Here is a 23,622-nt window from a genome sequence, read left to right as displayed (position 1 = left end):
CAGTCATCTTATCTATAAAATGAGGATGAAAAGATGTACTTTCTCTATTTCCAAAACTCAATGACATATTTGGAAGCATGTAGTACATTGCCTGGGTACGTAGCAAGATGGAACTAAGAAATGTTCATTCTTTCACTGAGTTTCTTCTCAACAAGACTGTCTAGAAGATATGTTTTAGTTTTGAATTCGTTCATTCAGTCACACTGCAGCTACTCTGTTATTGCCGTGAGCCTGGAGCTGTTTGTCCCTTTGTCTGTGTTCTGTGGAATTGCTGGCTGGCTGCACCTCATAGTGTCTGAGAACAGAGTGGTCGCAGGAGTGTTAGGAATAGTGGAGGAGACGCCGTCTGCAGCAGTGGTGGCCCCGGAGCTGGTGAAGGCGCCCAGCTGTGGTGGGGGGGTTCTCATCTGGGAACAGCCTTCCTGCTGGCCCCCACATGCCAGTCACAGCTGGAGTCAGGGGCTTGAGTAGTAGGGGGAGGACCTTGGATGCCCCCACAGGGGGTCTGGTGGGTATGGACATCAGTATCCCAGCTGGGGGTGAAGTGGCTCTTGGGACCGCCAGCTCTAGGAGTGGCCGAGTTGAGGGTCATTGTGGAAACCAGCCCTGCCCCAACCTAATAAAGATGGATGTGCAGGTGGAGCCATCCAAAGCTCCCTGCAGCTTGTCTGTGGCTCCAGAGAGGGAGGTCTGGGCTCCACTTGGAAGTTCCAGTCATCAGATGGCAACTGAAATCACGAGGGTGGGTGCTGCCTGTAGAAAGCCCTCCTAATAAAGATAGAGGTTTCTGGAACAGGAAAAGAAAGGAATGGTTTGGTTCTTCTGCAGGCGGGATGTGCCCCCGCGGCGGCTCAGAACTTCACACTCCCCTGAGTCCAGCTCTCAGGCGCAGCAGTCTCTCCTCCCTCTTCACCTACAATATCAAGGGCATTCTATGTGTCCTTTCTCTTTTCCTGACCTCACCCTCCAGAGGACTCTTCACTCTTCCTCCAGTACCCAAGGACTGGTGCTCCCATCTGGCCCAGCCTGTGCGCTTCTCCCTTGGCTGTGAACGCTGGGCTCCTGCTCCATCAGCTCCCCTCCCTCCCTCCCTCTTGTCTTCAGCCTTTTCCTTCTGGCTGTTTCTCCTCCTCTTGTGAACATGTTCTAGAATCTCCTACCCTGAAAAATACAGACAACAAACAAATAAACAGCACAACTTCATCCACCCTCGTTGTCCTCCAGCGACTCCCCAGTCCCTGCCTTTCTCATCCCATTTCTCCAGCGTTGTTTGGATCCACCGTCTCTATTTCACCTTCCACCCATGCCTCAGACCACAGCCATTTTCTGCGACACCCCCACAGTCCCACAGGCACAGACATTGCTCTCACTAAGCTCCCGACGATTCCCTAATGGTCACATCCAATTGGCTGAGCTGACACTTCTTCTTTTCTTTTTTTTTAAAGACAGGGTTTCACCATGTTGGCCAGGCTGGTCTTGAACTCCTGACCTCAGGTGATTCGCCCGCCTTTGCCTCCCACAGTGCTGGGATTACAGGCTTGAGCCACCACGCCTGGCCTGAGCTGACACTTCTAAGCACTCTCTGCTCATCTGGCTCTCCTGGCGCCAGCTCCCCTGGCCTCCCTGGCTGTCCTTGCTCAGACTCCCTTAGGCCTCTCCTCTGCCCATCTCTGCTCAGTGCTGCTGTTCCTGGGCCGTTCCTTAGCTCTGGGCACTCCCTTGTGGCCAGGTATTTTTATTTATTTATCTTTTTGAGATGGAGTCTAGCTCTGTTGCCCAGGCTAGAGTGCAGTGGTGTAGTCTCTTGGCTCACTGCAACGTCCACCTCCCAGGTTCAAGACATTCTCCTCCCTCAGCCTCCTGAGTAGCTAGGATTATAGACATGTGGCACCACGCCCAGCTAATTTTTGTATTTTTTAGTAGAGATGGGGTTTCACCATATTGACCAGGCTGGTCTTGAACTCCTGACCTTAAGTGACCTGCCTGCCTCGGCCTCCCAAAGTGCTGGGGTTATAGGCATGAACCACCGTGCTGGGCCTGCTTTTCATATTTTATTAAATGCAATATTGAAGTGAGATAGGCATTATCCTGTTTTGTTTTGTTTTTTTGATAGGGTCTCACTCTGTCACCCAGACTGGAGTGCAGTGGCACAATCTCGGCTCACTGCAGCCTCAAACTCCTGTGCTAAAGTGATCCTCTGGCCTCAGCCCCCCAAGTAACCTGGACTACAGACACATGCCACCACGCCTGACTAATTTTTGTATTTTTGTAGAGATGAGGTTTTACTATGTTGCTCAGGCTGGTCTCAAACTTAAGCAATCTGTCACCCTTGGCCTCCCAAAGTGCCGAGATTACAGCATGATTTCCATTTTGCAGTTAAAAGAGCTGGGGCTCAGAGAAGTTTAGCAATGTGCCTTCAGTCACACAGCTTGCAGATGCTGGATTTTAGTCTTACTCCCCTTCATATCCTAGTGCCAATGACGTGTTTGAATGAGTGAGTGAATCTCAGATTCTCAGTGATGGCCCGAACTCTGGAGGTCAGAGCCTCATAAGTTGGTCACCTGACAACATCTGGAGTCCTCCCTGGAGGTCTACGGAATGGGCTGCCTCCCATGGGGGAGCAGAGGTGGGCAGAGGGTGAGATGTGTGTGAGTGGTGGTGAGTGGAGGCCGGTAGCTGTTCCTTATCCTCAGGGAGGCAGCACAGGATACAGGAAGGCATGTTCCGTCCGATCTAAACCATGTAATCAGTGTCAGATAATGGTTAAGTTACTAATTTTGGGTGCCTCGTGCAGAGGCTGGGCTAACATCGCTACGTTTCAGTCCTTTAATTCTGTCAGAGGCTCTCCTCCCTTAGGAAGTTCCTCTAAAGTCCCACTCCCGGGGTCTGTATGAAACTGCAGATCAGAAAATGCCGTTCCTCTCCTTGAACAGTCTTTGGAATTTCCCTGGGCTGCTGAGCGAGCCCCGACTCTCTGACAGAGCATTCTGGGTGTCCCCCGATGGCCCTCATCCTGCTTCCCAGGCCTGGGTCCTCTCGCCAGACCCCAGACTCACAGGTGCGTTTCCTCCATGCCTTTCCTCAGCCTGGAATGCCTCTCCTACTCCTACCCATTTACATCCCATTTCCTACCCGTTTAGATCTCACTCCCAGGCCCAGCATGGATGCTGCTTTTCCATGGACCATCTCCGGGTGCCCTGGCCGGACAGTATGGAGGGTTTCCCGAAGTGGCCGTCTCTGCGGGAGGGTTACTTCATCCTGCCTGGCATGACAGTGACCGTCTACCCTCTCTGCCTGGCATTACAGATTTGCTTAGGAGTGTGGGCTCATGGGTGGGAGCTGGAGGTCAAAGGCAACATCTAGTTTGAGCCCCTTATTCTATAGGCACATCTGTTTCCTCCCCATGAGAGGTGTCTGTGTCACCTGGGTCTGTCTTACAGGAATGGAGTGCTGGCCTGTCATGACATTAAAGACAGTGTGAGTGTATGGACATGTGAGTGTGTGTGTGTATGTGTGTGTGTGTGTGGGGGGGGCAGGGGTGTTGCTTTTCCCCAGGAAAGGAGAAGGAAGATTCACACTGAGATTATGGAGCAATTACCATATGCCAGCAATAGGACTATTATTGCTAACATTACTTCATTTTTTCCCAATGAAACTCCTTCTTGGTATGTTTTTTCCTGATGAAGAAACTGAAGCTCAGAGGAATTAAATCAGCTTCCCAAGTTTATGCAAGAGGGTCCGGTGCAGGATTCCAGCCCCGCTGTATCTGAGCCCACAGCCAGCATTCTAGGAGTTCTGAGTTGGCCACTTGGGTGCATACTGGCTTGTGGGGTGTGAGATGGGAGGCGGGCCTGGATCTGAGGCCTCTCTTCCAAGAGTATGTCAGTGGGGACCATGATTTACTTCCAGAATGAGGGTTTGGAAATGCTGCCACCTTTCCCCTCAGCCTGTCTCACTCCTCCTTTCTTTCTCTGTCACCTTTGTGTATTCCCACCAGCTCTGTCTGAGGAGATGAGAATTCTGGCTGGAGACCTCTTGGAGGTCCCTTAAAGCAGACGGGTGGTATCATGGCAGCAAGAGAAGCTGGGGGAGTGGCAGCCCCAGGGCTGTGGTGGGTGGGATGAGTCTCTGCTCAGCTCCTTGGGAGCAGGGTGGACGTGGAGCTGGGTGCTCCCTGTGGACTGTGCGAGGCCCCAGGCAGTTGGGATTTTGTGCTTGGGGCTGACCATCTTTACCGTGCCAGACTTAGTTAGCTTTCGTTCACTTTCCACTTGAAACTTGAGTCCCCGCTGTCACCTTTCTTCATTCCTGTGGTGTGGTCACTATGGAACCTCTGTAGCCATAGTGGTAATGGAAGGAGGGGACAATGGTCACTTATCTTGGGCCACTCCATTCCCTGGGCCGGGAAATGCAGGCTGAGAGGGGAGGAGCCAGCCAGGTGGAGCAATTCAGAGCATCAGGAGGTGAGGACAAGATGTCGCCAGAATCCACTGGCTCATTTAGCCCTGTGGGTCAGGCCTGGCTGCTCTAACGGTAGAGGAACACCTTAGCATCCAGAGCAGTGTGATGGGGCCTCGGCGAATTGTGCCATGGGGATCAGGTGCTCATTGGTGTCTGTGCTCTGTCCACACTTGTGCTGGACTTCCTGATTCTGACTTTTATAGTTTTGATATGGATCACTCAGTTCCCATAGGCCCCTGGGCCAAAGTGATTTCCTGGGGTGGCGCCTCTCACTGTACCCACATAAGTCAGACTGTTTGTCCGTTAGCAGCTTTGGCCCCTCCTCTTGGGCAGGCACCTAGGAGTCTGTACTGTAGACCCTGGGATCTGAAGGGTCGAAGGTGTAGACCCTGAGAGGGTCTCAAAGGGGCTCTGCTGGAGGGGATGCCTTGGCAAGCTGTGGACTGGCTCCAGGTTTCCTTGCCATGCTGCTGATATCTGGGGATGGGGGGAAGCTGGACTGCCTTGGCCTGTTGACCTCTGACCACTGAGGAGACCACGGTGGGAGAACTGTCTTGTTCAGAAGGCCCATTGCAGTAGGGGTGGCTATTGAAACTTAAGCATCCTGTACCCTCAGGCAGCTCAAGTCTTTAGCCTCCAAGAGAGTGATCGCTTTGGGGAAACTGAGGCAGCAATGACCACTCTGACAGCCTAGGGTAAGAAATAGGGCTGAGGTCTTATTATAAAGTGAATCGGAACTACTGGCCAGTGGTTTTCAATCCTGTTTGAACATCAAAATCAGAAGTTAAGGCTAGGCATGGTGGCTTAACCCCTGTAATTCCGGCACATTGGGAGGCTGCAGTGGGCAGATCACTTGAGGTCAGAAGTTTGAGACCAGCCTGGCCAACATGGTGAAACCCCGTCTCTGCTAAAAACACAAAAATTAGCTGGGCATGGTGATACATGCCTGTAATCCCAGCTACTTAGGAGGCTGAGGCAGGAGAATGACTTAAACCTGGGAGACGGAGGTTGCAGTGAGCCGAGATCACACCACTGCACTCCAGCCTGGATGACAGTGAGATTCCATTAAAAAAAAAAAAAATCAGAAGTTAAAGAAAAAAAAAATCCCCTTGGTCTATTTCCTAGACTTAATTCAGTAGGGGCTGGAGGTGGGGACTGGAAATCTGTAATTTTAGTTGATTCCCAGGCTATTCTAATCTGTAGCCAAGGAGAACAAGGGCTTTAGCTAAATATTGCTCTTGTGCATATAATTTTTATAGAAAGTGTATCCTCTGGTTAGGGGTACGGGGAACAGGTAGGACTTGCTGCTCTCACAGCCCCCAGACCCCAGGACCCCAGCTCGTTTGCTGTCATTCAGCCATGGAAAGTCTGTGCCAGCCCGGCACATTCCTTCTGGGTGTTGTCTGGAAACCAGTTGCCTGGTCTCTTGAGCCTTTTCCCTAGCTCAGGGGGTGAAGTTTGAGGTGTTCTATTCCATGGTACCTGTGGAATAGAATCTTTCCTCGCCTTGCCTGGGAGAGGTGCCATGTCTTACAGGGGTTCATGACTGCTTTTCATCACCGTGTGACCACATCCTCATCCCAGCAGATGTTAAATAGAGAGCTTTAGAGAGTTCCCCTCTCCCTGGTTGTGGGGAAAATTCTCCTCAGACAGGGAACTCATGTCTTGAGGTTCTGAGCATGAAAGGAGGCTGGGGCCATGCTGGGTTGGGTGCTGGGCTGTGTGCTGGAGTGGGTGCTGGGCTGTGTGCTGGGCTGTGTGCTGGAGTGGGTGCTGGGGTGTGTGCTGGGGTGTGTGCTGGGCTGGGTCCTGGAGTGTGTGCTGGGCTGGGCGCTGGCCTGGATGCTGGGGTGGGTGCTGGGCTGGGCATTGGCCTGGGTGCTGGGATGGGTGCCAGGCTGGGTGCTGGGGTGGCTGCTGGGCTGTGTGCCAGGCTGTGTGCCAGGGTGGGTGCCGGCCTGGGCACTGGGGTGTGTGCTAGGCTGGGTGCTGTGCTGGGTGCTGGGGTGTGTGCTGGGCTGTGTGCTGGGGTGGGTGCTGGGCTGTGTGCCAGGCTGGGTGCCGGGGTGGGTGCTGGCCTGGGCGCTGGGGTGTGTGCTAGGCTGGGTGCTGGGCTGGGTGCTGGGGTAGGTGCTGGGCTGTGCACTGAGCTGTGTCCTGGGGTGGGTGCTGGGGTGGGCGCTGGGCTGGGCTGCAGCCTGTGTTTGGGTCGAGAGTTGCTAGGAGCTGCTCTGCCTTCTGGGGCCTGGGTGGGGTAGTGGCTGGCTGGCTTCCAGGTGGAAGGCAGGTTTCTCAGTTCCTGAGTTGGGATTTGTTGCTCAGAAAAGGGAGTTGGCATAGGTTCCTGCCCTGTCCCCAGATGCTTTGTGGTCGGGAGCTCCTCTCCGGGGTAGAAATTGGGAGCTGTGGGCTTCACCCTGGTTTTACCACAGATCAGCTTTGGAGGCACTTCTGTTAACTGGCAAAGGAAACGGGTCACCATGATCTCAGCAAAGGATTCATAGAATTTTATGAAGCCACAGAGTCACAGGGGAAGAAAATGAAGTTAGGTCAAAGGCAAGAGCTGAGGGCTGACCCCAGAGGCTGAAGGGAGGGCTGGAGGGATCCAGGCGTGGGCAGTGCAGTGGCTGAGGGGGTCACAGGTGTGGCTTGTTCAGTCGGCTGAGAATGAGTGCCAAGAACATCTCAGAGGTCGTGGCCATGAATTCTGAGAAACACTGGAGAGCTGGTGTCCTGGAGGCCCCACCAACAACTGCGTGATGAGTGGGCAGAAAGGCCAGCATCGCCGTGGGCTTTCAGGGCAGCTGGTGGACTGAGGGGCATCTAAAGCAAATAGAAACTATGGAGAAACAAAGTGTCAGACACCACTTTGAAAAAAATCACCTTTCCCCATGACCCTAAAGATGTCTATGTCCCAGTGACGAGGGACGGCAGGTTGATGGGTTTCGTTGAAACTCTACATAATGAACTCTTCCCAAAGCCACGCGGCCTTGCTCTTGGGAACTGAAGTATCTGTGAATCCAATGTCAGAAAAACGGTATCCTTCTTCAGTTCAGCGGCCGATTTTTTCATGACAATAATGCTTTGGCTCCTGACAGGCTTTCTGGGAAATAGTTTAAAAGTGTTAATTTGCTTTTACCGACTTCTCCTTTCTCCTCCCACCCTTAGTTCTGGATGGTGCTCTCCAGACCCCCAAGGGCTGTACTCAGTGCTCAGGAATAGTGCTGCCTCTAGGCAACCTTGCAGGCACCATCTCTACCCAGGGCATGGGCACCCGTGATGATGCCCCCGAAGGTAAGGGGCACCGTGGGAGGCCTGCTGCTGGTGTTTTCCGGGCTAGGGGATCTGCCTTGGACACTCCCAGGGGCCAGAAGAGGGGAGATGTGAGGACGAAGGGCTGCTGGGAGGTGTAGCCAGGTAGCCATGCCTTTCCAGCCCTGGTCAGCTTCCACATCCTGTGCCCAGCTGGCTGTCTGGGTGGCTCCCTGGCCTAGGGAGGGGCTTGGAATGTTCTAGGACCTTGGCCTGAGCTTTGCCTCCACTCTGCATCAGGGTGGCTGGTTCCTTGAGGGAACAATTCTGTTCTGTGGTCAAGGGTATGTGGATAAGCAGCGGATATGGGCTGGAGCTTTGGGGAGGGTGGATGGCACCATTTCCTTAGCCAGCCGGGTTGGGGAGTGGGAGCAGTGCATGGCCACTTAGCATCAGGAGACGGGCCTCGAGGCCTGGCTCTGCTTTTGGGAGCTGGCTAGTGAGCCCCGGTTTCCTCTGGAAAGTGAGGGGATTGGTCCAGTCCCAGATGAAATGGGGGCTGGCAAGGTGTGGAGCTGTTTCATCCTTCAGGGACCAGAGCAGGGGCCAGATGGCCATTGGAAGGAAGGCAGAGAAGCATGATGGCCAGAGCAGCGGTTAAGGGGACAGCTCATGATGCACACGGCAGAACTCCTGGGGGCTTCGATATATGAATCAGAAAACACCTGCTCACTTTAGTGCTAAACCAGATCCCACCTGAATGTAGATTCCAGTGGGGAAGTGGGAGGTGCTGAAATCTTAGAAAGAAGAATCTCCACATCTGGAAATAGGATAAAGATGAATTATGAACCTTTAGTGCTGTCAACTCCTTTGCTTTACTGATGTGGGAACTGAGTGAGATTCAGAGAAGTTCGCTTATTTCCTCAAGGTCACACGGGTGGCAAAAAGTGGGAACCCAGGTTCCCGAGTCCCAGACTAGGAATCTTTCAGCCTCGGGTGGATGGGCTGGGTTTCCACCTGCGTGGGGGCTTCTCCAGGTGGTGGATTAGGGCCCCATGGATGATCCTGAGGTGTGCTCGGGCAAGGCTGAGCCAGGAGGGTGTGGGACCCACATTTGTTAAGTTCCTGCTTAGCGGCAGGTACAGTACTGCAGAGATGAATAAGACACAGTGCCTGCCCCTAGGGGAGCTATAGGGCAGGACCAGAGAGAGGCATGGGGAAGAGAGAGTAGCATGGAGGTGTGCCTGGGGCTGTGGGGACATAGGAGAGGGAGGGCTTCTCTCTCTTAAAAAAATTGACACATAATAGTCGTACATATTTTCTGGGTGCACATGTGATGTTTGGATACAGGCATTCAATGCGTAGTGATCAAGTTAAGGTGATTGGGATTCCCATCACCTCAACCACTGGCCATTTCTTCCTGTTGGGAACATTCCAATTCCAGCTATTTTGAATGATACATTAGTGAGCTCTAGTCACCCTACCACACTATCATACAATAGGTCGTATTCCTTCTACCTCACTGGATTTTTGTACCCATTGACCAACCTCTCTTCATCCCACCCCCTTCTCTTCCCAGCATCTAGTAACCACCATTTTCTTCTCTGCCTCTGTGAGATCGACTTTTCCCATATATGAGTGAAAACAAGTAGTAATTGTCTGTCTGTGCCTGGTTTACTTCACTTAAGACCACCAGGCTAGGCGTGGTGGCTCAAATCTGTAATCCTAGCACTTTGGGAGGCAGAGGAGGGCAGATTGCCTGAGCTTGGGAGTTCGAGACCATCCTGGGCAAATGGTGAAACCCTGTCTCTACAAAAATACAAAAAATTAGCTGGGTGTGGTGGTGTGTGCCTATAATCCCCACTATGGGGAGCTGAGGCAGGAGACTTGCTTGAACCCAGGAGGTGGAGGTTGCAGTAAGCTGAGATCGCTCCACTGCATTCCAGCCTGGGTAACAGAGTGAGATTCCATCTCAAAAATAAATAAATAAATAAAAGATAATGACCTTTAGTTCCATCTATATTGCTCCAAGTGACAGGATTTTGTTCTTTTTTTATGGCCAAATAGTGTCCCATTGTGTATATGTGCCACATTTTCTTTCTCCATTCATCCATTGATGGACACTTAGGTTGATTCCCTATCTTGGCTATTGTGAATAATGCCACAATAAACGCGAGAGTGCAGCTAGCTCTTCAATGTACTGTTCTTCTTTCTGTTGGATATTTACCCAGCAGTGACCTCAAAAGCACAGGCAACAAAAGCAAAAATAGACAAATGGGATGCCATCAAGCTTAAAAGCTTCTGTACAGCCAAGGAAACAGTCAATAAAGAATGCGAGAAAATATTCACAAACTATCCATCCGACAAAGGATTAATAACCAAAATATATAAGGAACTCAAACAACTCAGCAACAAAAAATGGAGAATTTGCTTTAAAAACTGGCAAAAGATGGGAAGGCTTCTCTCTCTCTTTTTTTTTTTTGAGACAGAGTCTTGTTCTGTCACCTAGACTGGAGTGCAATGGTGCGATCTCAGCTCATTGCAACCTCTGCCTCCTGGATTCAAGTGATTCTCCTGCCTCAGCCTCCCAAGTAGCTGGGACTACAGGCATGTGCCACCATACCCGGCTAATTTTTTGTGTTTTTTTAGTAGAGATGGGGTTTCACTGTGTTAGCCAGGATAGTCTCGATCTCCTGAGGGAAGGCTTCTTAAAGGAATGCACACCTTAGCTGAGCTTACCCTCCTCTTTCCTGACTCCTGCTTCCTGTATGGTCTCAGCTCAGTGGTCCCTCCCTCTGGAAAGCTTTTTCTGTCCCCATCTCTGACCAGGGCTCCCCGGTCCTACACTGTCATTCCTTGTTAATTATCGTCTTCATGAGAAGACTTGAAGTCTTCCCTGCCAGACTTCAAATCTCGCTGAGGACTGAGTCAGCCTTGCCCACTACTGTCTCCCTACACAGAGAAAGCATTCATAAATCCCTGTGTTAGGGACAGAGGGTGCCTTTTGTTGAACTGAGGGGCGTTAGGAGAGAGAAGAGGGAAGAACAGTGTAGAACATGCTGATGAGGTGCCTGGGGACTTCCAAGAGGGAGTTGGCAAGGTAATCAGATGATCTGCTCTACAACGGGTGGGATTGGTCAGGGCAGGAGCTATAGGGTAGGGTGTTATCTGCAGGGGGTGGCAGTGAGGAAGTAGTCCCGGGGAGAGCAGCTAGTGGACAGAGGCAGGGTTGGGCACTCCAGGGGTCAGTGATGTTGGGTGATGGAAACAGGGAGCCCATGAAGGACATAAAAAGGCACAGAGGGGGGTTTGGAGCAAAGCCAGGGTGCAAAGAGGAAGGAGGCAGCCAGGCTGCGAGGCTGCACCAGGCAGGGTTGGAGGGGTTTGGTGGAGATCTCAGGCACCCTGCCTGGCCCGGTCAAGCTCTGGTGTTGGGGGCGGGGCCCCCACATGCCTTGGTATTTTGGGCAGGGACACTGTGGGGATGGAGTGCCCCGGGGTATGGCCTGGGTGTTCTTGGTTTGCTCCCAGTCTTGGCCTCGGAGGACCAAGGTGGTGCTCTCCTGTGCTTCTGTCTCCAGCCAAGGTCCCGCCCGCGGTGGCTGTGTACTGCGGGACCATCCCTCGGACCGGTGCTGGGCCCCGGGTGCTCCCGCCTGGAAGCATCAACTCCAGTCTGCCTCATGGAGAAGGTGAGATGGGAAGACCCGGTCTGGTCAGGGCCCCTGGCCACATCCTGGAGTGGGAATGAGTGTGGCAGATGCCGGCTGGGTTCTCAAGCTACCAGCAGGTGTCATTTTTCCTGTGGCTCCTGCTGAAAATGCCTGTTGATTTTAGGCAAGTTCTTTGAACCCCGTGCTTCAGAGGTTGGAGGTGTGTAGAGGGGAACCCCCAAGAATAGGGAGCAGGCCCCTTGCATGCTGGGACGTGCACTCAGTACCCAGGGTGATAATGGGGAGGGGGCCCATCTCAAGATGCCCACTCAGCATCTCTGCCACTTGTCCAGCATCTGCGGCCTGGATCTCCAGAGGGGCTGGGATGTGGCTGAGCTTCTGAGAGCCCACCTGTCTGAATGCCTTCTCTGCCCCTTTCTGCTACAGGGCTCCCCCAGGGCCCAGGTGAACAGCACTTCTTCCTGAAGGTCTTCTAGAGTCTCTTCCCTCCTCTAAATGTGCAGAGCGTTTTGTTTCTCTCCAGTCTGGTGTGTCTGCTGGGGGTGGGGGTGGTTTGCTGAGACGCCTGGGCTCCTCCTTGCAGGCTGTGCTTGGCATAGCTCCGTGCTCAGGGATCTGATGACTTTGTTGGACCCTGGAGATTGGTGGGTGGTGGTCCCTGGGCAGATGACCAATGTACTCACGGCCTCTTATCTGCGCTGCTATAGGACTGCAGGCTGATTCCCCCTTTTGTCCTGAGCACCTCGTGGCATGGGGCTTATGAAGGTTAGGTGCTTCAGAGACGCTGTCGAATGAATGACCCACCCCCAGCCGTGTCTGAAACACTGACTGGGTCTCACTGGGCAAGTGTCTGCCCACTTAAGTGAAGCAATGGCAAGAAGCCTGCTGTGCCTGGTGCCCTGGGTATTGCGTGCGAGGCCATTCACACCTCTGTCCCTCTCAGGTTCCCTCCAGCCTGAGCCCAGCACCCTGCTGAACAATGAGGAACCATTACAGCTCCTGAGTGGACACGCAGAGCTTGGTGGCCTCAGGCTGGATGCCGCTTCCAAGGGCTGGCAGGCCAGGAATGGTCACCTCAGGAATGTTGGGGTGTTGTCTTTGGGGGCCCAGCCCCTGGTGCTCCTCCCTTCTCTGGAGTCAGAGGCCAACAGCGTGGCCAGGGACACCACCCAGATTAAGGACAAGCTTAAGAAAAGGAGGCTCTCAGAGAGCCTGGCAGCGTCTTCCCGAGGTAAGCACCGGCCCCTACCCACCCCTGACCCACTACTTCCAGGTCAGGGGGCCCAGGCCACCAGGGCTGTGAGGGTCAGCAGGCATCCAGGTGGCATGCTGGGATCCACTGGGGGTGGTCAGTGGGCACCTGCCAGGTACCCTCTCTGTGGCCTCAGTGACCTCCTTGGAGCACAGCCTCCCTCCCAGGCCCTGCAGCGCTTCTCGACTGGCCTCTGCATTCTTCCCTCGCTCCTTCAACTCTTGCTCCAGAAGGATCCTTCTAAACAAATGTTCTCATTTCCACCAAAACCAGCCAGTGGATTTTGGATGTGCTTGGACTAAGACCCCAAATGTTCCCTCCGGCCCTGGCGTCACCACTGACTGTGTCACTCTCTGCCTTTGGTCTCTGCTGTCCAGAGCTTGGGGATTATGGGCTCTTTCCTGCATGAGGTTTAGAGCTGCTGCCCCTCCCCTATCCCTCCTCCATTTCCCACTCTGAAAATCCCCACCCACCCTCCCTTCTTGGCTTCAAAGCCCTCCTCAGAGAGCCCTCCTTGACTCTCCAATGTGAATTTGCCCTTAGGATGCTCTCCAATAATGCCCTATCATTTTTTCCTTCAGCGCTTTTCATGGTTTACATTTGTATCTTTACTTCTGTGACTATTTAAAACCTGAATCATCTTTCAGCAGGGGCCAGAGATCCTGGCCTTCTAGAAGTGCTCTCATTGATTCACCCCATTTCACAGAAGCGTCCATGGGGGTCAGAGAGACAGTGGTTGGCCCGAGGTCACACGGCTTCTCCCTATGGCCAGGACCTGCTGTGCTCCCTCCTGATCCAGCACTGCCTTTATTTCCCTTCCTTCCCATGCTGCCTCTGAATTCTAAACACATAACTTGAATGGGTACTTTCTGGAATGGTACAGACACTCAGAAGCGGCTGCTTGCTCAGTCCACCAGGGGGTGTGGGGCTGGGGGCAGATCCGCCCTCTCTCCTTGCCATCCCAGGGCAGAAGGCCCTGTTACTGGGGTCTGAATTCCCCCTCCGCCCCCTGTTCTTCTGGGACTAACTGATTTCTCTGTACAGCCTCTCTGGATCCAGGGGGAGGCCCCCAAGGAGTTCCCCTGCGGAGCACCATCCCCCGAGCCACCTCGCAGAGGCTGCTGAGGTTACCTAGGCCGATGCCTCCCATCCAGAGCATCCCCACCACCCCTGAGGCCAGCAGAGCCAAAGAGAAGGGCCTGGACCCTCTGGGGAGCATTCAGGGTCCTTACAAGTTGCGACCCGGTGCTCAGGAGGTGAGGTAGTTCCACTGCTGTGAGTCTGTCCTCAGCTTCTTGCCCTCCCTTGTCCTGCCTTTCTTTCTAGCCTCCACCAACCCCTGACTCCATGCGCTGAGCATCCCTAGAGGTGTCTCGAGGTCTGCATTGAGGACAGAGGCAGCACTGGGAGAGGCTCAAGTTTCTCATTTCACCTTTCCCCACAGCATTGCAAATAGCCATAGCAGGCCTAGGAGGTCTGGGGGATGGTAGCCGAGGCTGCATGACCTTTATCCTAGAATTGGTGGTCCCCTAGGCCTTCTGTCGTCTAAATGTTCCAGGATTCCTCCTGCTTTCTGGCCCTTTCCATTTTAAGCAAGAGTATGACAAAGAATGCTGGGCTAGGGATTCGGGCCTTGGTGTCTGCTCTGGTCCTCACTGGCTGTGTGACCTTGGGCAAGTCACACGCTTCTTTGGGCCCCAGTTTGCACATCTATGAAAATAGAGGTTTGAAGATCCTTCTAGCTCTGATGTTCTAGGATTTTTCTGAAATGAGAACAGAAAAACAAATAATAATAGTCCCAAAAGGGCTTGCCAGTCTCCTCACCGGGAGTGGTAAGGAAGCAGTCAGCCTTCTGGGGGTTCCCGGGATGAATGGCTGAAAAGAGAGAGCAGGCACCACACTGTGTGAGGTGCCTGGGAGGTGAGCATTCAGCAAGGGATGTTTCCATAGCCCAGACCCCTGTCTCGCCTCTGCTCCCAGGTGCAGATCTCTGGGAAATACCTGCACTGCAATGATGAGAAGATTCGGAAGTCCCTGGGGGGCGTCAGGATCCTACCCATCATGAAGGCCAGGACGACCCCCTCCCATGTGCCTGGCTCCCTTCCCAGCCCATTGCCTCCAGGCCAGGGTGACCTCGCAGGCCAGAGGGCCCCACGCACACGGTAGGAGTGCTAAGTCAAGCCTTCCTTGCTGACTTCTCTCCCTATGTCCCACTAAGTTCCATTGGGGCTCCTCATGGCCAACCCTCCGTCCTGGGGCAGAGTTCTTGGGGCACCAGGCAGGAAAAGGGCCAAGTGTTCCACCCATGAGCCACAGACCTAGGGAGGCCACAGCATGGTTGCCAGGGCGTCTCTGCCTCTAAGCTCCTGCACACTGGGTCAATGCCGTGACCAACAATATCTCCAGTCTCTGTCTTCTCCCAGTGCCTTAGTGGATGCAGTTGCTGGAGTAATGAATAGAACACTAATTATTTTATTTTATGTATATGTTTTTTGAGACAAAGTCTTGCTCTGTCGCCCAGGCTGGAGTGCAGTGGCACGATCTGGGCTCACTGCAACCTCCGCCTCCCAGGTTCAAGCAATTCTTGGCCTCCCAAGTAGCTGGGATTACAGGCATGTGCCACTATGCCCAGCTAATTTTTGTATTCTTAGTAGAGACAGGGTTTTACCATGTTGGGCAGGCTGGTCTCAAACTCCTGATCTCAGGTGATCCACCCACCTCAGCCTCCCAAAGTGCTGGGATTATAGGCATGAGCCACCACACCTAGCCTATTTTTTTTTTTTTTTTGAGACAGAGTCTCACTCTCTGTTACCCAGGCTGGAGTGCAGTGGCGTGATCTTGGCTCACTGCAACCTCTGCAAATGATTCTCCTGCCTCAGCCTCCTGAGTAGCTGGGACTACAGGCTGTCACCACCAGGCCCTGATAATTTTTGTATTTTTAGTAGAGATGGGGTTTCTCCATGTTGGCCAGGCTGGTCTTGAACTTCTGACCTCAGATGATCTATCCACCTCAGTCTCCCAAAGTGCCAGAATTACAGGTGTGAGCCACCGCACCCAACCCAGCCTATTTTATTTAAACCTCATTCTGTTCTTTAACTTGGAGCACCACAGGGCAGGGGGCCATATGTCAAAAACCTCTGCGGCTTCCTTGGGGCCAGGCTTGGTACCTGGCATGGATTAGTTCCATGATAAATATCTGTCCTTTCCTGTCTGGCTGTGACATGGATTTCTCTTTGTTGACTCTGTGGGGTTCTCTAGCCAATGGAGGGTACAGAGGATCTATTACCATTTTACTCATCCATCTGTCCATGTACTCACCTACATAGTAGCTGTTAAGCACCTACTATGTGCTAGGCGCTATGAAGACAAAGACAAGGCCACCATCTGTGTGGTCCAGGAGCTCACGGGATATGTCCCAGGAAATCATCAAGGTGAAGTCCGAAGAGGTGGGTGCGTAGGCTTAGGCTGCCTGTCATGTTGGTGACCCAGGAAGAAGAGATCTGAATCACACCAGGCAGACTTCTCAGAAAAGGGTGAGATGGAGATGGAGATGGAGGTGGAAGAGGGAAAGACAGGAGGAGGAGCAAGCCCCTGCATTTATGTGGGACAGCCCTCGGGGTGGGGATGAAGGGCCCATATGCCAACTGAGAAGAGGGAACTTCATCCTGCTGTGAAGAGGTGGCACCAAAGGCTTTCAGGTGTGAAAGTGGCATCTGCTCTGACTTAGAAAGGCCACGTTGGCAACCTCAGAATGGCATGGACCATGTAGATGGAGGTGGGGCTGCTGCAGAAATCAGGCAAAGGGTGCCTGAGTGGGGGAGAGACAAGAAGAGTGTGGGGTGAGGATGCAGAGGTAGGGGCGGGGCAGGATGACTGGCAGGGCTAAGCCACAGGCTGGATGTGGGCAGAAAATGGAGGAGCTGAGGCCATGTTGGGGTTCCTGGCTTCAGCTGCTAAATAGATACTGGTATCCTTCCTGGAGACAGGGGAGGGGGAGAAGCGGCAGGTGCTGGGGATAGTGCCGAGGCCATTGGACATGCTTAGATGTTTGGCCTGGAGCAGGGAGGGGCTCTTGATGGAAACAGGGGTTTTCTGCCCCTGCCCCACCCACCTCCTTGAGGCCTGGGGAGGAGCCTGAGTGGTGGTGGGTTTTTTGTGAGGTTTGCAGAGGGCAGGGCTGGGCTGCCACATCCAGGAAGGCAGGAGCTCTGATGGGCATGGCCTGTCTTGGCCTCAGCCCTTTCTGGTGAGGGGTCTCTAGAGAAGGGGAGGGCAAGAGGCTTCCTCCAGTTTCACAGCTCGAGAGAAGTGAGCCAAGTCCTCTGAGGCCAATCCCTTGCTCAGAGCTGGGATCGGGAGGGTGGAGGTGGTAGGCTGCAGCTCAGAGCCCCAGGGGCAAAGCCTAAGCATGAGCAGGATGAGGCCGGGCCTGGGAAAGGGGTTGGCATCAGGGTTTTTGGCATCAGGCAGCCTGGGACCTCCATGAGCTCATAGAAGCCAAGGGCAACCATGGGGACTTTGACCTTTTGCTTCTCTTCCCCTCCCACCATGAATCCTGTTAGTGCCATTGGGCAGTGGTTGGGCAGTAGTGGGTTACACTGGCAAAGGCCTAGTGGGTGGGCTCCTCAGGTCAGGGGGGCCCTGGGGCATTCACTTACTATCTCCAGCCCATACAAGCCCTCCCTGTGGGTCCAGACCCAAGATGCTGGGCCTGGCCCCAGACATAATGCTGAGTCCTGGCTGATCCAGGCCCTGATTAAAGCTCTTCTCCTCCTGGGGACCCAGGGTCCCCTGATTGCCACAGTCCCCTAGGATCAGGGTTCTATTGGATCAAGGCAGGCACTGGGGTGGGCTGTCCTCCCACCCCTCCTCTGGCCCAGTCAGGACTGTGATTCTCTGAGGCCAGAGCATGGGATGTTGCATTCCTGTCCTGTTGCTGTAGCTTGTCACTCCGTCAGCCCCCAGTGGTCCTGATGTCAGCTGAGAAGGGAAAGACATGTGGGATCTGCATGGCTGGTCTCCATGGGAACCTGGGCTCCTAGAAGGCAGGGAGTGTCATGTCTTATTGACGCTCTATTCCCAGTGTCTTGGCACATAGTAGGTCTTTAGAAAATATCTGTTGAATAAGTAAATGGTGCTTCTAACTTAAGAAATTACAATTAAAACCAGTGCCAGGGATGCCACTGTCTTTCCTTCCTGTGGGTGATTGGGATTGAGCTTCTGGTACAAAGCAGTGGTGACTTCCTGCCACAGGAAAGGGGGTCAAACCCGCAGGCCCTGGGGGATGGGAGATGGGGGGACAGGAATTACAATCATGAGGAGGGGACGATTTCGGGGTCACTAAGCTATCACGGGCTAGGGGCAGCTTGGAGAACTTGCGCTCAGTGCTGTCTGAACTGGGAGGCCGTTGACCCTTGTCTGCTGCAGCTGCTCTCAGGTCCCACAGGCCCAAGCAGCACAGTGGGAGGGCAGGGGCTTCCTTTAAGACAGCAGCTTCCATGTGGGCATCAGCCTCTTGGGGAATGAATGAGCTTGCTGGAAATAAGCTCATTGCCAGGAAATAGGGCTGAGCCTGGCTTGGCGGTCAGCCTGCCCTTGTGTTTGTGGAGGGAGCTATATCTCCTGCAGCTTGAATCCTGGGCCAAAAGCCTCTGCAGGGACAACAGCGCCCTCCCCTCTGTCCCCCATTTCGGCCACTGCCCCATCCTGGAGCCACCCTGGGCTCCCCCAGCAGTGTCTCTGGCTGGCCATTCCTCATGATGCTTTTCTCTCCCCCATTCTTTTAAGATTGGCTGGGGAGAGTGGGCCTCGGGAGAAGACCCCTGCATCTCTGGGTATGTATTTTCCCTGCACGCCTCCCTTTGTTATTTGACTCTCTGTATTCTTGGACTGGGTCCTGGAAACAGAATGGGGCCAGAGGAGATCTGAGAGCTCTTGTGTCCGGGCCCCTCATTTCACAGCAGGAAGCTGAAGTCACTGGAGTCTAACCGGAGGGTGGCAGTGGGCCCGTGCGAGGCGTGGAAGAGAAGCGACATTTATTGGCACCTGCTCTGGTACGTCAGGTGTGTTGACGTACCCCAGCTTGTGCAGCTCAGCGCAGCCTCGATGAGCGAGACAGTGCTGGCCCTGCATGACAGACGAGCTGGCACATGGAGACTCTGTGAGCAGGATGCTCTCCCTGGTTGCCAAGCCCAGTCAGGCTGGCAGTCAGGCTCCCGCTCCGCAGCTGGGGTCCTCACACATCAAGCAGCTGCCCCTTGTGATGTGTTAAGCAAGTAGGGAGAGTATTCCTCACTGAGAGAATGCGAGGGTAAACCAGAGCCTGCAGACCTCAGCCAGCCGGCCCTGGAGCTCTAGCTGTCAGGCAATAGGCCAACACAGGACTGAGGCGAGGAGAGGGGATGGGGCAGAGTAGGAGGCCTTTAAAGAGGGAGGAGGGATCCTTCCTTGATTGAACTCTATGGGGAGGCAGGACGAGTGGATGGAGGCTGAGCCTCTGCTGCAGGGTTGGGGAGCAGAACATCCTAAACCCAGGCCATGGTGGGGAGGAGTTTGGAGGCAGCCACTCTGCTGCCCAGCAGGAGGGGTGGCCTCCCCAGGACCAGCTTCCTGGCAGGTCATTTTGCTAATCAGCTCAGCTGGTGGGGCAGTTGGCAAAGTGGGGAGGCTATTGCCCAAGAGGCGCTGGGATCAAGACACAAAGCTGGACCTGGCACAGAAACCTCTGTGGCAGCTGCTTCTCCCCTGCCCCCGGGCCGGGCTGCAGCAGGGTGAGCTCAGGCAGTCTGTGGCAAAATGCACTGGCACCCTGAGTGACCTTAAGAGCTAACCCAGAGAATGCTGGTGTGGGAGTTGGGCCAGGAGATCCCAGTCAGTAACCACTTCCTCCCCTGGCTCTCCAGCTTGCTGCTTGAAAACCAGGTCACTAGGGGCCTGTGGCAGGGGCAGGCTGCTCAGACACCTTTTCCAGGTGGTGGCCCCATCTCAGCAGATCCCTGACTTCCAGGTTCACCCAAGGATGGTGAGCTCCAAACCCTGTGAGTGGCAGAAAATGAATGAACGGAACTATTTTGACCCTGCCTTCATAATGAGGAATATACCTTTAAAATCCACTGTTTCTGCTGAGTGAGGGAAAATATGAATGACAAAGAAATACTGTAGATTTGATGCCACTGAGTAGAAGTGAATGGGTATTTTATCCATCCCAAGAGCATACAAAGGTTCCTGGCTATATTGGGGGGGACAGAACTAGTAGGCTGTATGTCTCCATTAGGGAGTTTATTAGGGAGAATTGGCTCACACGATTAAAGGTGAAGTCCTGCGATAGGTCATCTGCAGGCTGGGGAAGAGAGAGGCTGGTACTGGCTCAGTCCAAGTTCGAAAGCTTCAAACCAGGGAAGCCAACAGTACAGCCTTCAGTCTGTGACCAAAGGTCAAGAGCCCCTGGCAAGCCACTGGTGCAAGTCCCAGAGTCCAAAGGCCCGAGAACCTGGAGCCTGCTGTTCAAGGGCAGGAGAAGTAGAAAGAAGCATCCAGCAGGGGAGAAAGCAGGCAGCCAGCAGACCGGCAGCAAGGTGATCCCACCTTCTTCCACCTGCTTTGTTCTGGCTGCGATGGTAGCCAGCAGCCGACTGGACGGTCCCCACCCACATTGAGGGTGGTTCCTCCTCTCCCAGTCCACTGACTCAAATGTCAGTCTCCTCTGGCAACATCTTCACAGACATACCCAGAAACAATACTTTACCAGCTCTGTAGGCATCCAGTCCAGATGATATCTACTATTAACCATCACACCTGCTCTCAGCTTTCCTGACTGTGAAATGGGACTGGACTAGTGTTAGTTCTCTGGCCCTGGCAACTCTGCCCTTTCATGCTGCGCCATGATTTCAGGCAAGCCCATGGTCACATGAAAGGGTCAATGGGCCCATTTTGTTTTTTCTTTTCCTGCAGTACATACCTCCCAGGACAGTTACACTTACATTCTCAGGAAATGTCTTACATCTCCTGGATAACACAGCTGGCCCTGTTTCCTGCCCAGCCTCCCCACCTCTGCACCTATCTTGGAATAAAGTGTGCAGTGAATGAATCAATGAATCAATGAATGAATGAAGAGTGACGCTGGTCCGCAGGCAGTGTGCTCTGTGCCTGCAAGTGCTGCCCTGTACAGTAAAACTAACCTGAGTCTTGCTCCATTGAGGAAGAATTGAGGGTGCGGGGCTTAGCAGCAGAGTTGAGCCAGCCACAGGGTCAGCAAACTCAGGAGGGGCCTGGGTGTCTTTATCTCCATCCCTTTTCTCAACCCCTCAGAGCCAAAACCTTTGGCCTCACCCAGCAGAAACAGGCCTGCCGCTGCCGAGAAGCTGGGCTTGCCTTTTTCTCAGTCTGCTCCCACACTAACAGCCTTCTCCTTTGGCCATGCCAAAGAAGCCCAGCCTCCACTGAAAGAAGAGGACCATAAGGAGATGAGCAGCAAGGTATGTGGGGAGCAGGAGGAGGAGGAAGGGGGGCTGGAGGGGACCACAGGCTGCCTGAAGGCAAGCAACTGCCTGAAGTATTCAAGAGTGGGACCAACCGCAGAACAGAGCAAGGAGAGCCCGAGGCAGCCACCCAAGGACTAACGGCCAGAACCTGCAGACGGGGGTTGGGGTGAGGGCTAAAGAAAGGAAGAGAAAGGATGGGGGTCAGAAGAGGGGTGGGGAACTAGGTGCAGGGAAGACTCCAGAGTGTCACTGAGGGGTAGGAGGCAGGCAGGAAGGAAGGATGGGGAGGTTGCACAGGGCTCAGGAGGAAGCCGCATGTGGGGGAGAGAGCAGAAGGCCTTAGGTGAACTGGGCCACGTGGTTTGAACTGACACCTAAGATAGCAACTGAGAAGCAGCTGATTCAGGGCTGGTCAGCCAAGGGCTCTGCTCCCCGGGCTGGAGAATACCCTGGACTTCTCAAGTGACCTTGGGAGGTGTGTTTCTTCCCTGGTCGGAATGAATTTAGTAAAGCTTGGTCACTGTAGTGAGGAACCTGTGCTCATTCTTTGAAACAGAACCTTCCAGGTCCATAAGCATATCCTGAGGGCCTCCTGGGGCATATTGTCTGTTAGAGACTGGGATTCCATGGTGACTGTGTGAAGGCGTCACCACAGCCCTCCCACTCTAGAGAGGGCCACAGAACATGAAACAAAACAATGATTCAGTTTAGCAAAATGAGCTTATCCTCCACCCCACTTCCGTGTGCCACCTCCCACCCGTGGCCACATCACAGGCCTTGGCATTCTAAAGTGTGGCCCCCACCATGGTCTCCATTTCAAGCATCCCCTTGGTCATCAGCATCTCCTGCTGTTCTGCCCAATCCATCCAACCCTTCATCTCCAACACTTGTGCCCTCTCTGGCATCAACAATATTCTCCTTGAAGCGGGAGCGTTGCTGTCAGCATGCTAGCTCTCTGTGACCTCTTTCGTTTTAAGAAACCAAAACAAAACGATTGCTGCGTCTCTTCTCTCCTGATCCACTCCCGACAGGCATCAGTGCACAACCCCCCACTGAAACTGCCCACATCGGGGTCACCAGTGACCTTCCCAAATGCAGCCACAGTCAGTCCTCTTCTGCCTTGACCCCATCACAGCTTTGGACATGACTTATGTCTCATCCTTGAATTCTCCAGCCAGGGATGGAGGTGAGGGGTGGCTCTTTCTTGGTCCTGCCTCTGTGAAAGGCAGCTCCTTCCCGGCCCTTCTTTGCTGCCTCCTCCTCATCTCCCCAACTCTGGATGCTGGCACTCCCCCAGCGCTCCCCCCTCTGGCCTCTTGGCTATTTAAACTGACCCGCTAGGTCCTCGTTCAGTCCAGGCATTCAGTACTGTAATCTCTATGCTGAGGACTCCACATCTCCCTTGCAGCCTAGACCTTCCCCTGACCTCCAGACTCACATATTTAGCTGCTACTCAATACGTCTGCTTAAATGCCTAATTATACTTCCAACTGACTGTGTCTAAAACTGAACCCTTGAACACTCTCCTCCCAAAACCTCCTGTCTCCCCAGAGACCCACTCAACTCCAGCCTTCCAGTGGCTCAGGCCAACCATCTCAGGTGTCCTTGGCTCCTCTCTTCCTCTCTTGCCCTGCACCTCACATGTCAGCGAAGAGAGTGAGCTGCACCTTAGAAGCATGTCCGGAATCTGCCCGTCCCACCACCCCCTGGCTGTCCAGGCCCTGCCACCTCTCGCTTGGATGTTCAGCTGCCTCCTAACCGCTCTTCCTGCTCCCAGTGTGAGCCAGCTCCAGACCGTTCCCCTGCAGCAGCCTGCATGAGCCTTAGAGAAACAGACGTTAGAACATTCTGTGGATGTGGAAGATATTATCACTGGGGAAGAGTGAAGGGAACACAGGAAGTCTTGGTTCTATTTTGACAACTTACGAGTTGTTCTTGCATCTTAAACCATTTCAAAATAAAAGTTTATAAAAAAACAACACGTAGACACAGCCGCTTCCAGCGGAGGTCAGATCATGTCATTCCTCTGCTCACTCCTCTGCTCAAAACCTTAAACGGCTTCCTGTGTCCTTCAGAGGAGAAGCCCAGTCCCTTTCATGGCCTGTGTGCTATGGATCCTGCCCCCTGCCCCTTCTTGTGTCTTGTCACTTCTCTGACTCAGAGAGCTCAGCCAGTGTCCCCTACACTGTCCCCAACCAGCCAAGCACACCCCTGCCTCAGGGCTTCTGCATTCACTCCCTCTGCTTCCAACACTTCTCTCCTAGAAATCTGTGGGGCAGACCTCCTCCCTTCATTTCTGTCTCCGCTTAAGCTTCACCTCCTCCAGGAGTCCCTCAGGGCCTTCGAGGCTAAAAGCCACTGTCATCTCTGTCTCCTTACTTTTCCTTCAGCACGTACTGCCTGATATCAGCAATCGGGCTGTTTATTGTGTCTCCCCCACATCACAAAGCTCTTGGGGTACAAGGAATCATCTGTTTTGTTCACTTCCAGGACAGCAGTTGGC

At 53.6% G+C, this 23,622-nt stretch overlaps 1 protein-coding gene across 14 annotated transcripts in view; it reads left to right on the top strand.

The window, feature by feature from the left end:
- Window positions 1–23,622, top strand: part of TOGARAM2 (TOG array regulator of axonemal microtubules 2) — a 75,620-nt gene that overhangs the window by 15,673 nt on the left and 36,325 nt on the right. For 7 of the 14 annotated variants that reach the window (XR_013526703.1, XR_013526701.1, XM_035272927.3 and 4 more), the window contains exons 2-8: window positions 7,630–7,755; window positions 11,295–11,405; window positions 12,331–12,618; window positions 13,684–13,895; window positions 14,620–14,801; window positions 18,427–18,473; window positions 20,947–21,113. Coding sequence is in view for 11 of the 14 variants with exons in the window: in XM_035272927.3 (XP_035128818.3) it covers window positions 7,728–7,755; window positions 11,295–11,405; window positions 12,331–12,618; window positions 13,684–13,895; window positions 14,620–14,801; window positions 18,427–18,473; window positions 20,947–21,113 (1,035 nt within the window). In the remaining 3 variants the exon portion in view is untranslated. Of the gene's footprint in view, window positions 1–7,629; window positions 7,756–10,712; window positions 10,814–10,892; window positions 10,958–11,294; window positions 11,406–12,330; window positions 12,619–13,683; window positions 13,896–14,619; window positions 14,802–18,426; window positions 18,474–20,946; window positions 21,114–23,622 lie in introns of those variants that run through there. The other 7 variants (XR_013526702.1, XM_078349606.1, XM_054245086.2 and 4 more) reach the window with 4 other exon arrangements.

This window comes from Callithrix jacchus, chromosome 14 (genome assembly GCF_049354715.1).
Source record: "Callithrix jacchus isolate 240 chromosome 14, calJac240_pri, whole genome shotgun sequence".
Taxonomy (NCBI): Eukaryota; Metazoa; Chordata; class Mammalia; order Primates; family Cebidae; genus Callithrix; species Callithrix jacchus.
This window is presented reverse-complemented; position numbering and strand designations above follow the sequence as displayed.